At 38.9% G+C, this 14273-nt stretch overlaps 1 protein-coding gene across 12 annotated transcripts in view; it reads right to left on the bottom strand.

Annotated features, from left to right (window-relative positions):
* The window catches only part of LOC119656231 (sodium/hydrogen exchanger 3), a 187045-nt gene that overhangs the window by 16414 nt on the left and 156358 nt on the right, over positions 1-14273 (bottom strand). For 9 of the 12 annotated variants that reach the window (XM_038062636.1, XM_038062644.1, XM_038062637.1 and 6 more), the window contains 2 exons: positions 9887-10087; positions 1040-1261 (listed from right to left, as the gene is read on the bottom strand). In XM_038062636.1, coding sequence (XP_037918564.1) covers positions 1040-1261; positions 9887-10087 — 423 coding nt within the window. The remainder of the gene's footprint in view (positions 1-1039; positions 1262-9886; positions 10088-14273) is intronic. The other 3 variants (XM_038062645.1, XM_038062647.1, XM_038062643.1) reach the window with 2 other exon arrangements.

The raw sequence follows: 14273 nt of genomic DNA, 5'->3' as shown, positions 1-14273 counted from the left end.
CGTGTTCTTTGATAATCACTCGTGGTATTATTCACATAAATAAACTCATCGAAATTAAAGTCAGCCGTTGTCTTGTTAGCTAGATGCATTTCATGGGAAAACCGTTAGAAAATTTCGACAGAAATTATTGAACATTCATTCATAAATTTCACTAATTCTCTACAACATAAGACATGTGTGTGCAATTATCAAGCTATGTGTAATCTTTATAATGTTCAGAAACGTTTGATTTTCGGGGTTAATCTGGAGGAGGTTCTGTAATATTAAATGAGAAAAAAGAAAAACAGAATATGTCATCTTAAGTGTAGTGTTCCTCAAAAGAAACGAGTTTGGTTAATTACATTTCTAGACGATGTCAGTCTTCAGTCATGCTGAAAATAGTCTACTTGTTACTAAATTCCCGAATTGAGCCATGCACAGGGAAATTCATTATTGCGCAATTCTCGGTTCAAATTAAACAAATAAGTTTATGGAATCCGCCTAATTATTTACTATCGAATTTCTACTGAAAACCAGCTATAAAATTGAATTAATTTGAAAATGCCCTACTATGAATAATGTGAAATGTTCATTGGTTTGTCGTAAACAAACTACTGAAAAGCTAATGATCGAGAGCCAACTTTTAATTTTAATGACACTATGAATGGGATGCTTTTACTAAGTAAATTTTACATGTGGTTGCGTCGAAACTTGCTTTAGTAAGAAATGTTGAATTTGATTTGGAAAGTTTATGTACGAGTAGTATGCATTTGCCTTGAAGTGTTTGTTTCCAGGGTATACTATATAGATGAAATTTACTGCAATTTTGGTTATGGTAATCAACTACTTTACTCGTATTCAGCAGAACTTTGGCACTTTAATGCACACATCTCTGTTAGTAGCAGAAATTGTTATAGATTCATAAAACTGATGACTTTCTTAGCTTAGTGACTCCATGCTAAATGATCAACAAAAACGTTCAATGATTGCAATAAATTCCATTCAGTGGGAGCTTATAATTTTGAGCAGCTCAGAAGCCTTTGAATCGTTTGCCAATTACCTAAGAATGTAGCGCTGGGTGAGTTGTACGCTAAATACTCCTTGTTGGATGCCCAAGCTGGAAACTCGTTTTGTTTTAATGGCCCTCCATCCTCATTTTCACCATCATTTCTTTTCCATGGAAGCTGTGATTCGATAGCTGTTGGTGTAGCAACGCGATGTTCGCATTCCGAATCACGGTGTGGAGTTCGTTCCTCTTCTGGTATCATTGGTGTTTCGCCTGCTAATTTTGATTCGATTAGAAGATATTTATGTTAAAGGAGAACGTACCAAATATCAATGAAAACATCCAGGGGAACATCATGCCACAGTTTGTTAAGGTTAGTAAAGAGCCATTCATTCAAGTTACTTATGTACAGTTGTAAATGAGAATTGCATGCGTTAGATGATGTTAAATAAAGAAAAAATCCAAATTTATGACATTTAAGGAAAACAAATGAAAATTTGTTCCAAATGTGTTTAGATTGTATCTTGTTACATTCAAATTAGGGTGATTCCTTTATATCCCATTGCTTCGAAATATGCGGGAAGTAGCTATTCCAAGGGTACTCGTAGTAGAATTAGAAACATAGAGCCAAAGTTCTGCTAAGTTTAAGTTTGTGGAGAGTATATTCGAAAAAAAGCAGTCTATCGACCCTTTGTGCACATTGTGTTTCTTTCAATTCAACCTAAGTTATTTGAGGTTGCGCTCATTTGTGGCTGAGTTTAAATCACATCTCATGCCTTTTCCGCATAACGCTCATTATCTGCAAGACGTAGCATGACATTTTACTGTTTTGTAAACTTTCTATTTGTCCGAATTTTTGGGTAATCAAGTTAAGAGAAATAATTTTAGTATCGCAGATAAAACGAAGAACTTTAATGAACTGCAGACCGTGATATCCCACTTTGTTCCCAAGTATGGGACCTCTAGTACTTAGAAGTGCATTCTAAAATGATAGAACTTTGTATGATTTGAATCCAATTACGCGATTTTTACCTATGCGACTATTTTTCACATTCCTAGCTTTGAAAACCCCTCTCTGAAAATTTTTAACAAAGTGCGTTCAACTTCTACGTAACAACAGGTTTGTCTTAAGTAATTTTCAAAATATAGAATTTTATTAATTTTTGGAAATTTTTGGCTTTAGCGTGCTTAATAGCTACTAAATTAAGTGAATCTGAATAGGGGAGCTGAAGGTATTGGAAATTGCATCTCCCTCCTATTTAGCTCCACGCATTATGTTTTTTATGGAGTTGCTTGATTTTTTCCTGTTTTCATTTAACTTTTTATCAAATGAGAGAAGGAAAGAAGAATAAAGACGCATTCATGGAATGCGCGTATGTGGAAAAAGGATCACCAAAATTGTCCAAGCGAAGTCATCAAATGCTGTTTATTTATTTAATTTAACGGAGAACAGAGTAAACTCCAATTAATTATTGCCCTCAGGAGGAGGAGAAAGCAAAAAACTTATCCTAAGTTGAAAATTACTTTAAGTAGAGAAGTTAAAAGGACCCAGCTGTTCTGCGTTATAATTTCGGCAAAGCCTAGGAATCGGGGAATGAAAATAGACCTCGAGCTCTGCGAAGGGCACATTGAAAATGTCTGCGCTACGTATGTTATGAGACGCAGGACGGCAAGTGATGTCGTTAGCGATCAGACCCGAGGAAAGTTTAAAAAATGTGCATAGACCCAGATAGGATCTACGCTGTTGTAGGAAGCGAAGGTTCAGAAAGCGGAGGCGGGAGGAGTAGTCCATACGACGGAAGCTTTTCTTAAAGAACAGGGAACGGGTGAATTTACGTTGCACATTTTCAAGGGCAAGAAAATCACAGTTACGGGAGGGTAACCAGATCTAGGAGCAATACTCGAGGGTATTCCTCACGAGGGAATTAAAGAGAGCTAAGGGGGAGGGTTGGATGGAGTCAAAATCAGAGGAGGAGCGAAGTATAAAGCCTGACAATTTTACTGTTCGATTGATGACATCGAGGCAATGGATGTCAAAGCGAACCTTATTGTCGATAGTGATTCCGAGGTCTTAAGTGGAATTTAAGCAAGATAAGGAATGTCCGTTAAGAGAGTAGAAGAAAGAAGTGGGTGAGGACTTTAGGGAGTAACAAATAGAGTGACACTTTCTGGCTTTTAGCGCTAAACCATTAGCCGACCACCAACGAACCAGAGTGTCCAGGTTAGATTGAAGGGAAACACAGTCCATAGGCGACGATATAGCGGGAAACAGCTTAAGGTTGTCTGCATAGAGTAAACAGGGACAAGTTAGGAGGGGAGGAAGGTCGTTAATAAAAAATAAAAATAATAAAGGACCCAGAATAGATCCCTGTGGGACGCCAGGGGAGAGGGAGAAGTAGCGGGAAGTACAGCTGTCAAAAGAGACGCAGCAGGATCGGTTGGAAAGGTAAGAAGTAAGCCATAAAACAAGTGATATGGGAACGTTTAGAGACGAGAGTTTGGATAGAAGTATCTTGTGATTTACAGTGCCGAAGGCTTTAGGGACGTCAGTGTAAATGGTATTTACTTCCTGTCGTGAATTTAGACATTTGGCGACAAAGTTGGTAAAGTCAAGCAGGTTGGAGGCAGTGAACCTACATTTAACGAAGCCATGTTGCTCTTTCACTATGTGCTGGCAAAAGTAGGTTGACAACCAGTCGCTGACATATCTTTCCGAGATTTTGAAACAGGAGGAGAGGAGGGAAATGGAACGGTAATTCTCGGCAAGCGTACAATCGCCACTTTTGTGTATGGGGATTACGAGAGCCTCTTTCCACAAACCGGGAAAATGATTCTCTTCGAGGCTTTTGTTGAAAATAAGAGATAGAGGAAGGGAGATGGACTTACCAGTTTTGAGCAAAAAGAGGTTTGGCAGACTATCGTAGCCAGGTCCGACATTGGCGTAATGTTCGACAAGGATAGGGGTAAGGCGATGCGGGGCAGGCTACATCCACTATCGGGAGGGATTCGGAGGAAGGAGGGGGAACATAGACTGACGAAAAGTAGCGGCAGAGTAAATAACAAGATAGTTGGGGGGAGTTAGCTGAGAAGCCAGAGAATTGAATGGACGGGGGGATAACTGGCACTGCCCAGCTACCCCCCTCCCTCCTCCCCGGGAGTTGCGAATGTGGAACTAGAAAGGTTTCAGGCTTCCGCGCTTTAGTGAGTCTTCCACACTGGTCAAATATTCGTTTCTGGACTTGCAACTGGACTTGCGTATTAAAGATTTGACCGAGGAGCTTAGAGATTTGAAAAAAAGGCAGCATCGTTTCTAGAAGACAGGAACTTCTTCCTTGCAGCCTCTTTTCGACGTAGTTTTTTGTGAACTTCAGTGGTGAACCAGATGGGGTAAGAGCGTAAGCACTTAGGCGAGGAGAGAACGTAACAAGGAAGAAGATCAGATAAAGTGGTATAGAAAGTGTTGAGTGCTTGGTCACACGTAAATGGAGAGAGGAGGGGGACCCAGTTGATTGACGCCAGGGCTGATCTTCGAAGTTCGCCTTACGCAAGTTGAACTCGGTAGGCTTGCGAGCGGCAGAAAGGTGGAGTCGTGATATCTAAACTCGAGAGCAGGGTGATGGGCGTCAGAAGTAATGGGCCAGAAGAGGATAGGGAGATTAAAGTCGCCTCAGAGGATGAAAAGAAGGAAGAGAAACAGAACGATTAGGACCTCTGATAATCTGTCTGTCTCGTACAGAGAAGGCGGGCTTAGGCATAAAGGGACATACGTTTAGCGGAAAGTCAGAATCGTAGGAGGAGGAGGAAGGAGGGTTCTAGCACGGAGAGGGGACTTAACAGCTATTAAAGCTCCTCCGCCAGTTGTCTTGCCAAGTGCAACGGAGTCTCTGTCACAACGAAAGACAGAGTAACCTTCGAGGAGTTCAGAACCTAGAATCCTCTCATCCAGCCAGGTTTCAGAAATGCAGATGACATGATGTTGGAATGCTAAAGCAGACAGTTTGAAATCCGACAGCTTGGTCCTGTTAGTCATTTCCATCCGATACTTGCCGGTCGACGTTGCCAATAAAATACCTGGCAACTGTTTCATCATTCACCAATCGCCATACCCAAAGGGACCAAACTGATATCTGCGCTAATACTGAAGCCTGAGTATAACGTGTCAAGGTTGAGATTCACCATTTAGTTAATACTTAAAACATGCAGCTTCTCCTTTCTTCACAAAAATGTTATTTTTTTATTGTGCATATATAATACATATTTCTTCACTGCTTAACTACCGCCACCAGCAATTGGTGATTTTTTTTATTCCTTGTTTTTTTACATGTCTATTAATTATGAGGAGAAAGCCTCCCGTAGGAAGAGCAAAGGCGTATTCGTGAATTGCCTGTATGATATAGAAGTCATTGGGTAAAAGTTATTGCTTAATCAATCCCGGTCATCGCCGGGTCGTCCTTTGAAGCTTTCGGACAGTAATCGTGGTGAAATTGTCAGGAAAATGATTGGTTGACCGAACAATGCATTAGAGTTGTGTTATTATTAGTAACACACAGATACAATATTCACGGGCCATACAGCAATCGGTACATCATCAAGCCGCAAACAAATTTCCGCAGCAACACCAAGTAAAGTGAAGAATGAGACTATGACGGCAATGTTGTCAGAAAACAGAAATCTTTGAAAATAAAGAAATATTTGATAGAAAATATTCAATTTTACTTAGTCAGACAAAACTGGTTCGCATTTTATTTGTGCGACTTGCGAAAGACGCCGCACCTTTTTCAAAACGCTTTTTCTCCGATTTCTCCTTACGAGGCACATTTTTGCAAGTTGATTTTCATGTCTTCTCGTATGAACAGCCGTGAGAACGAGGGACGTCCAGAAAGTAAGTGTACGGCCACAGGGAATGGGATTTCGACTTGGCAACACTGTCGCGTAACCTGACCCCTCCCCTTCAAAGTCAGGCCAATTCGAGGTTAGTCTGTTGGAAACTAATGATCCAGGATAATTTCTTGCGAAAAATGTAGATCTAGCCTCTAGCAAAATCCGCTCAGCCATCCTCTGCCTCGTTATGAAGAGAAAAATTCCAATTAAGATTTTTAATGAGGCTAAACCTATTTGTGGGGGTTTCCCCCTCCGCCAAAAAAATGTAAAACCATAATTTCAGTTTCATCATTTTGAATGAATATCTGGCTTAGGAGGACATTATTAACGCGGCAAGATACTATGAGACTCAGAAACAATTGAAAATGGTGATTAGTAGTCTGCGTACTGCATGACAATTTCAGAGCTTACACAGCACACGCCACGAAAATATTACTGACTAAGGCGCAGCCAAATTTTCTTTAGAAATTAATTTAAGGAAACGAAAAGCGCGAGTTCTGAATTACGTGAACTGACATTACAACGAAACGCACCGACGTGATGTTTTGATTGTACATTGAACACTCAAGCGACACTTCGAATGTACAATCTGGCTTAGAAACAAATAATAAGCGTCTGTCGATTAGTTGAAAACAATTATTACCAAAGTATGATCCTTTTGCAGAAATTGCAGAAAGGGTTGAAGTAATGAAAAAAACCATGATTTTGCTTCTGAAGAACGGCCAACGGAGGGTCAATTAATTATAAAGTTGGGATACTGTTATATAAAATAATGTTGTTTATTAGGCAAAAAGCTAACTTTGGGACGGGTAAAACCCAAATATATTATTGTAGAAGAGTGGAAGTTGAACGCTTTTTGGGTAGAATTTCCTTAAAAGGGTTTTCGAAGTTAGGAATATAAAAAATAGCCATATAGCCTACCAATTATGATTGGTATATATTCTATTACTCTGGAACACACTGGAGCGCATTCACAAAGGCATTCAGTGTCCTGTGATATATTATCGCTGCTGATTAACAGTGTAGAAAATGCAGCACAAGTACGAGTGAATGATTTGGTACTTTTAAAGCTCCAAAATCCATCATGATCTTAGGAAACATTACTGAAATTGGAGATCTTGTTGTAGCCGAAGGGCGAAGGAGAGTACTTAAGGTGGTAAAGCTCAACAAGAAATACTATATATTGTAGATAAGTTGATATTCGTTTGGCACGATAAACTGCACATGGAAAACTTTATCTGTATTCACTAAGATATCCTGACAAGACGAAATAGATTCGGTCAGCTCCAAAAGAAATCTATCTGACAGCCTATCTCGGGATGGAAACATTGTCTTCCAGAATGAAATAGCCAAACAATTTTAGAATGATAATCGAAAAACATTGGTTCATTAAGCGATGCTGTTTAGCCATAAATAGTATGGAAAAGTGGAAATTTCCTGGAGATTGGAAACTTCGAGAAAGATTGGACTAGTGTATTTGATTATCCATGTCATAACTTACGATACAAAATACGCAATTATTTAGGAATTCATATGAAGTGAAAAGCACCCGGTTAAAAAAACAAGCTGGAAACTATCATAAATCGAGTGGAGGTCAACGGTTGATTGACTGGATTGTGCTATTTGCAACATCATGTGGAGGGCGAAGTAGGTCTAGGCGTAGTACTGGACGAAACCGTCGAGTCGATCGTTAGAGAAAATTGTATGCTCTTCCTTCATTATTCCCTAGAATATCGTTACGAATACTACGTTGGCTCACACGCATTAGCGTTGTGTTATTAACATATTAGTGGTGAAGTCCTGAAGCACAACACGAGCGAGAAAAAAGTTTCATATTATCCAAGTGGCAGAAACCATACTACATTATTAGCACAAGAGAAATTTCAATTACATATTTTGTCATATAAATTGACAAACGGAGATTTTCTTTTCAAAATCTGCATTAGAAATGGAGCCCAAAGTTAAATTATTCTGACAGCTCGGTGGACGAGATCGACATAATGTAAAGACAATCGAAAACCGCTATCAAGTGTCTCATGAGTTCTTTTCTAAGAAGCAATTCCTGGTAAACGATGTCCATAGGGGGGAGACGTTTATAACACGTCAAAATTTGATTGAGGGGTGCTGCTTCTGTAGGGAATTAACACTGAGGAAATTTTAAAATCTCAAGGAGATAGAAAACGGGGGCAGACAAATAAGTAAGATCGTCAATCAGAAGCGGAATGAAAATGAATCAGGGATGGAGTCATAAATAATAGTTAATGAGGGAAAAAATAGAGCCTCGTGGAGACTGTTGAAAGTAACTCGACCTACTGTAAAACATGGATAAGAGCCAAATCAGTTCTGCTGCTGAAGAGGTATCGTTATCAAAAGGCTTTGGAAAAGTAAAATGAGTATAATACGTTTAGAGCTGATGAATGAAACGCTCAAAGTAAAACAAACAAACTATAAAGACGGGAACTGAGTGAGTTTTGGCAACAGTTTTCGAACACCATAATAATTTTTATGTAGAGGTTCCCCAAACGTATCTGGTAAGAGAAGCACTTCTTATTTGGGAATGATATAAAGAAAATGGGAAATACATATCTGCTAACATCCGGCAGGCCAAACTTCGAGAAGCCCAGCTTTTACTTGTGGAAAGCAACTTCAAACGTAGATGCCAAGAAAACCTGGTGGGATTTCGGTTATTTTTTCAGTGTTGATGAAGCATTATTCAAGACTACAAGGACCACTGAGAAATTTGGAAAATATTCCACTCTCACTGTCTACACAGCTTTGGTTCGGATGGTGTATAAACAATTCATGCTAATAGTGAAGTAGGAGGTAGTCGGACCAGTAAACATCATGGTATGTTTCTCTAATCTTTCACCAATAACTTTCACATTCTGATAATTCAGAGAACTAACCAAGCATGAGAAGTGCAAAAACGTTGAACATTTAGAATTGCTAGCTTAATCAACTCCCAGTGAGCTGAGTCGTCAAATATTTCAATAAGTTTCAGCTTGAAATACAATTGCAGATATTAAAATACCAGAAAAGTGGATATTGTGTGTTCAGTGTAGGAATTGCACCATCTTAATATTAAATGACAATTTCAATTACTACCGTGCAAATGCCGCCATAGCAACATACTCCCAATGATAATTTCAACGTATGGTTTATTGGGTAAAAATGTTACCATGGCAGCAGACCACCATTCCACAGTTACAATGTGCAGAGTTATTCTGTTTGAATGCCATTTCTTCAGTTTTCACTCTGATAACATCAATTATCGAAAAACAAATGCAATTCTTGCTTACGCTTTCTGTGGTCTGTAGAACTAGTATCGAGATGCAGAGTAGCTACTTCTTTGGAAGCATAGGTGCGGAACGGTTGTTCGTTAGGATAATTTGGCTCTGATCTGAGTCGTGGCGTGAACTAAGGATGTGCTGCTTTTTGAAAGTTTCGAATTGTGAAAAACAAAGTCATAATAACGTAGCGAGTTCTGAAAGCCAGAATCAAATTCAGTGGTCTAGGATGCTAGGATCCAGTTCAAATTACACAAAAGTCGAGCCAATTGCATCCTCTGTAAAATCTAAAAATAATACACAAGAATGACAAATCCTTACGTCTAATTTTCTATGATCAAAAGCTCTTAACTTTGAGTAACGTAAAATGAAATCGAAAAGAAGGGAATGAAAATGAAATATGACAACTCCAAAATTGGGGCTCAAAAGTGGAATTACAAATGAGATTGATAACATACACAATAAACTTAATAATAGAATAGTAACTGGGGAAGTGAAACTACTGACGATTTTCTCGTAAAACAGTTCAAACGCATTTCTAAAAATGAAAAATAAGGAAAAAATATAACGAAAGCGTTGCATGTAATCTTTTGTCGCGCAATTAAAGTTCTGTCTACAGCTACAGTAACAATTAAACACAAGATTCCATTGAATTCACGTTGAATGTATGCGAACGTTGCATTTAAAGTGTCTCATCTAAACAAAGTGAAACAATAAGCCTGTACAAACATACCAAAACTTTGGTAGGACCGATCCCGGCGCCAGGGAAGTATCAATTCAGCGGCCGTTGGCCCAATGTCTGGCGAGAGTAGCTTTTCTGGACTACTACCCTGGGATGAATAATGTTGAACAATTCTAGCTTTTGATGAATCAAAACCAGGAAGGCTAGCGATGTGGGCTATTAGTGAGTTATTGTTGGCTCGATCCGAGTCAGCTGAATGATTGTTCGTTGAAAAATATTTGTTTATTTCAGAAGGGTACATATTTGTTAAACGTCTGGCGTATGATACGAACAAAACTAAAAGAGGATCAAATAAGGTAATAAACTTAAGTGTGCACTGCTCGAACCCTGGCTTCAGTTTTGTAATGATCAATGAATTATGGCCTTTTTCAATTCGGTCTCTACTACCCGGGGTAACATATTTTAGTTCATTCTAGTGGGTGTCAACAAGTGGTAGGGCATCATGTTTAATCTGTTAAAGTTATTTACATATATGAACAAGGTTCAGTAAAAGGACAAAACTTTATAACAGAAAGACAAGTCAGCACAGTCACTAACAAGCGTAATACCAAAAGTTGGTAACGACTGCATTTGCTGATTCATACGTTGTAAACCATTGCCATTTCTTGGCAGAATGTAAGTGAAAACTTTATAAGGGCCAGATTAGTGGTTTGTCCTGTTACCTTCAAATGAATACTTATAAATGCTCTTGTTCTGTCCCAGCATTTGCTTATAAATTTCAACTTACATGGTTGATGGAAACTTCGGCAATGTATGTACTTTACTTCCCTGTACGGCTTAATGACAAGTTTAAACTCAGATTTGTTGAGACAGAAATGGAAAGCTTATCAAATTACCAGCAGTCGGACCATGATACTTTCCAAGGGACTAAGGCGCCTTTAGATCTAAACTAAAATTAAACAAATTATTTTTGTTCAACATATGCTTCAGATCAGCGAGAGATTTTGAGGCGGCGAATACCGCAATTTTGAGTTTCGTTAAACCTTCAATCCATCAGATTCGAGCCCCTTTCATAATCACCATCATTTAATACAATTTTTGAGAATGGCAGCATGTCATATGGCGGGCAGGAGGCGATCATTAACTCCATTAATAATAATCTATCAATACGCATGGAAGAACGTGACAGTGTAGTCGTTAGTAAGAATCCTTTTTGCACAATTCGTTCGAAAAATTGTTGATGTATTTTCATCACAACTGATGGTGGGGGTCGGTTTAGAAAAGGATATAACAACGACAGTGCGTTAAGCGAGAGAAACGAATGGCACAGGAATTGAAGACGTGTGAGGATTTAGACGTCAGCACCTCAGCAAACAATGTAAGGCAGTTTAAATAAACATTTTCAAAGAATTGAAGAAGAGGAAGCTTCTGGATACCGTATTTTGAACTCAATTTCCGCCATTTCTAACGCCGTATATCGTGACAAACTAATATTAAACATTGCAGCAAATATTACTACTTCGGTGTAAAAAAATAAGTGCTCCTCGATTATGTACAAGATTGATGATGTGGAAATGAAAATTAGCGCAAACAGTCCCGGGATATGGGTGCCGACCGAATCAAGCGATCAGAACAATTCTGTGGGGAAAGTCAATGGTGTAGGCATCGTAAATTAAACGTGTATATGAAAAATTTGGCTTTACCTTTTTAACTGGCCAGAAATATAATTCAATTCAATTTTTAGCAATCGATTCCATAATTTTGAGTTTTTATTTAAAAAAAAAAATTCTCGATAATTTCTCGATAGTTTCCCGTTTTTTCTAAATGCATAAACATGTTTGAATTTCGAGAAAAAAAGTTCGCCTCGAAGAAGTGCCGTGTTGATACTATTTTTTGTTTATTTGCTGTAAAAGATATCAAAAATTCTCTTTAATGTTACGCTCATATCCTGCCTTCATCCAGATCGAGCAGGCGGCGCGAGATCTTGGGCTGCACATCAATGAAGGCAAAATATATGGTGGCAACGTCAGCACCGAAGACGAATCAACCAACAACATCAAACCGCACTGGTCAAACACAAACACGAAGAAGAATAAGGATAGGAGAATACAACTTTGAGACCGTTGACAATTTCTCCTATCTAGGGTCGAAAAATCACAACCGATAACGACTACGATGATGAAATCCGCGCACGGTTGTTGTCAGCTTACAAAGACTGTTCCGCTCGAAACGTCTCACCATAGGGTCAAAGCTCTTACTGTACAAGACTATGATCTTGCCAGTCCTCATGTATTCCTCGGAAACTTGGGTTCTTAGCAAAAAAAATTGCGAACCCTTGGCCGCGTTCGAGAGAAGAATCCTCCAAAGAATTTTTGGCCCCCTACATGAGGATGGACGATTCCGTAGCCTACACAATGACGAAATCTACGAGCGATACCATGACCGTCCGGTTGTGGAAAAAATCCGGCTCAATAGGTTACGGTGGGTGGGTCACTTAATCCGTATGGATGAGGATGATCCCACCCGGAAAGTCTATAAGGGCAATATCTATGGTAGAAAAAGAAGACGAGGCAGACCCTGCCTAAGATGGAGCGATGGCGTGGGTCAGGACGCCAGACAGCTTTTAGGGATATCGAATTGGTGGACCTCGGCGCAAAACCGGGATGTCTGGAGTTCCTTATTAAGGCAGGCCTAGACCGGATACCGGTTGTTGCGCCGTTGATGATGATGATGATGAAGATCCTTCCAATTTCTTTCAATTAAATGCCAAAAATGCATGTATTTTCCGTGATTGAATGATTTAACTAATTAGGTTTCCGTCTAATCTGTTTGTGCGTCGAAACTCATTTGGAGCCGAAACTATTTGAAATGATAAACGTTGAAAGAAGCATTGAAGACGGAAGTTTATCATATATTTCGAATCCATCTCTGCCGCTGTCGGTCTAAGAGAAAAATTTTGTCATTGTACAAGATAAAACTTATTTCTTCGTAATAAATTGTTTTGAATGTCTCTCTGGAACTCCTACACGGCAGTCTGGTCTCTTTTAAAATTACTAAAGTTTGTAATGAAAGTAAATGGATGGCTTGTTATGTAAGATGCAGATTTAATATTGCCACATTGTCATTTTTTCGAAATTTTTTTAATGAGGGGTGCTCCTCAACGACTGTACTTTTTAAGCACCTTCGATTAATATCCAAGAAAGGACCATTTTTGAAAATAGTAATTGAAACCTTTTTTCTGAAGTTTCGCATTTCGAAATAAATCGGTTTCACTCCTAATTTTCTCAAATACTCTTCTTTCAGTAGCAGTGTGTCCCAATAATAACCTTAATTTCAATTCATATTACAAAACATGGTTAATCATCGTTTGACTAGGTGCTAGTAAAAAATACAATATTAGTCTTTCAAACACGCCTAAGTTCGTGCCAACTAGATGACAGGTGGTACACATATGTTACATATACCTGACAGTAGTTGCAATGCTCATGTCGCAAAAGAACAAAGAGTTAATATTAAATGTTAGTTGTAGACTGTTGTGAAAATTATATGGATATGATTGTACGTCTGGTAAGTTTAATAATAATAATAATCGTTGGCGCAACAATCCATGTTGGATCAGGGAGCTGAAGTGTGTTAGAGCACTTCATTCAAGACCGTAACGGTACACTAGGAGGCAATGTTGTCAGTACTGCGTTCGCCCGAGATTATTACCCTGATTTGACTCAGGTACTCATTCACAGCTGAGTCGAATGGTATCCGACGTCAAATCACGATACAAATTCCACTGACACCAGTGAGATTTGAACCGCGGCCTTCCGTACAACAGCCTTGCGCTCTAACCACTCACCTATCCGGACAAGTTTATAAGTTTAATAAAAATGATGATAAATTTATAAGTTCAAAAATGCTCCTGATGATCTGAATGAAAAGCTAAGACCTGCACACCTAGAAATATCAAATTTTGGCGAATTAGTAGGAGAACTTTACAATTTATGGAAATTGTGCAGTGCGAATATTGACTGAAGAATTATTTAAATGCAAATAAGTCGGGAAACCGGAAGCGGGCGCTTCAGGTATGAAAGGTTTTGTTTGTTTCTTCTGTGAGTATATTTGAGTGTGGAACTATCCCATTTGTACGTAGCCCGTTAAGAACACGGTAGATATTGATTTGCTTATAATAGGACCTAATTTGATGGCGCAATGAAATGCACTATCCCAGATGTAGTCATATAATCGCTTCAAGTGACATATTAAAAATATACCACAGACAATGAACGGCGTCTCGGGCCAGTCGTGTAACACCCCATGATTACAACCGAAATGAGGACATCCGTGATCGAGAAAATGCAAGGCGAACACGTAATTTGCGCTGACGAGAACGTTTTGCCAAAATTGGTGTGAATATCTAAGACGATGGGAAACGGCCAAAAGGCCAACC

This window comes from Hermetia illucens, chromosome 4 (genome assembly GCF_905115235.1).
Source record: "Hermetia illucens chromosome 4, iHerIll2.2.curated.20191125, whole genome shotgun sequence".
Taxonomy (NCBI): Eukaryota; Metazoa; Arthropoda; class Insecta; order Diptera; family Stratiomyidae; genus Hermetia; species Hermetia illucens.
The sequence above is the reverse complement of the archived record's forward strand: the minus strand, read 5'-3'. Positions and strand labels throughout refer to the sequence as shown.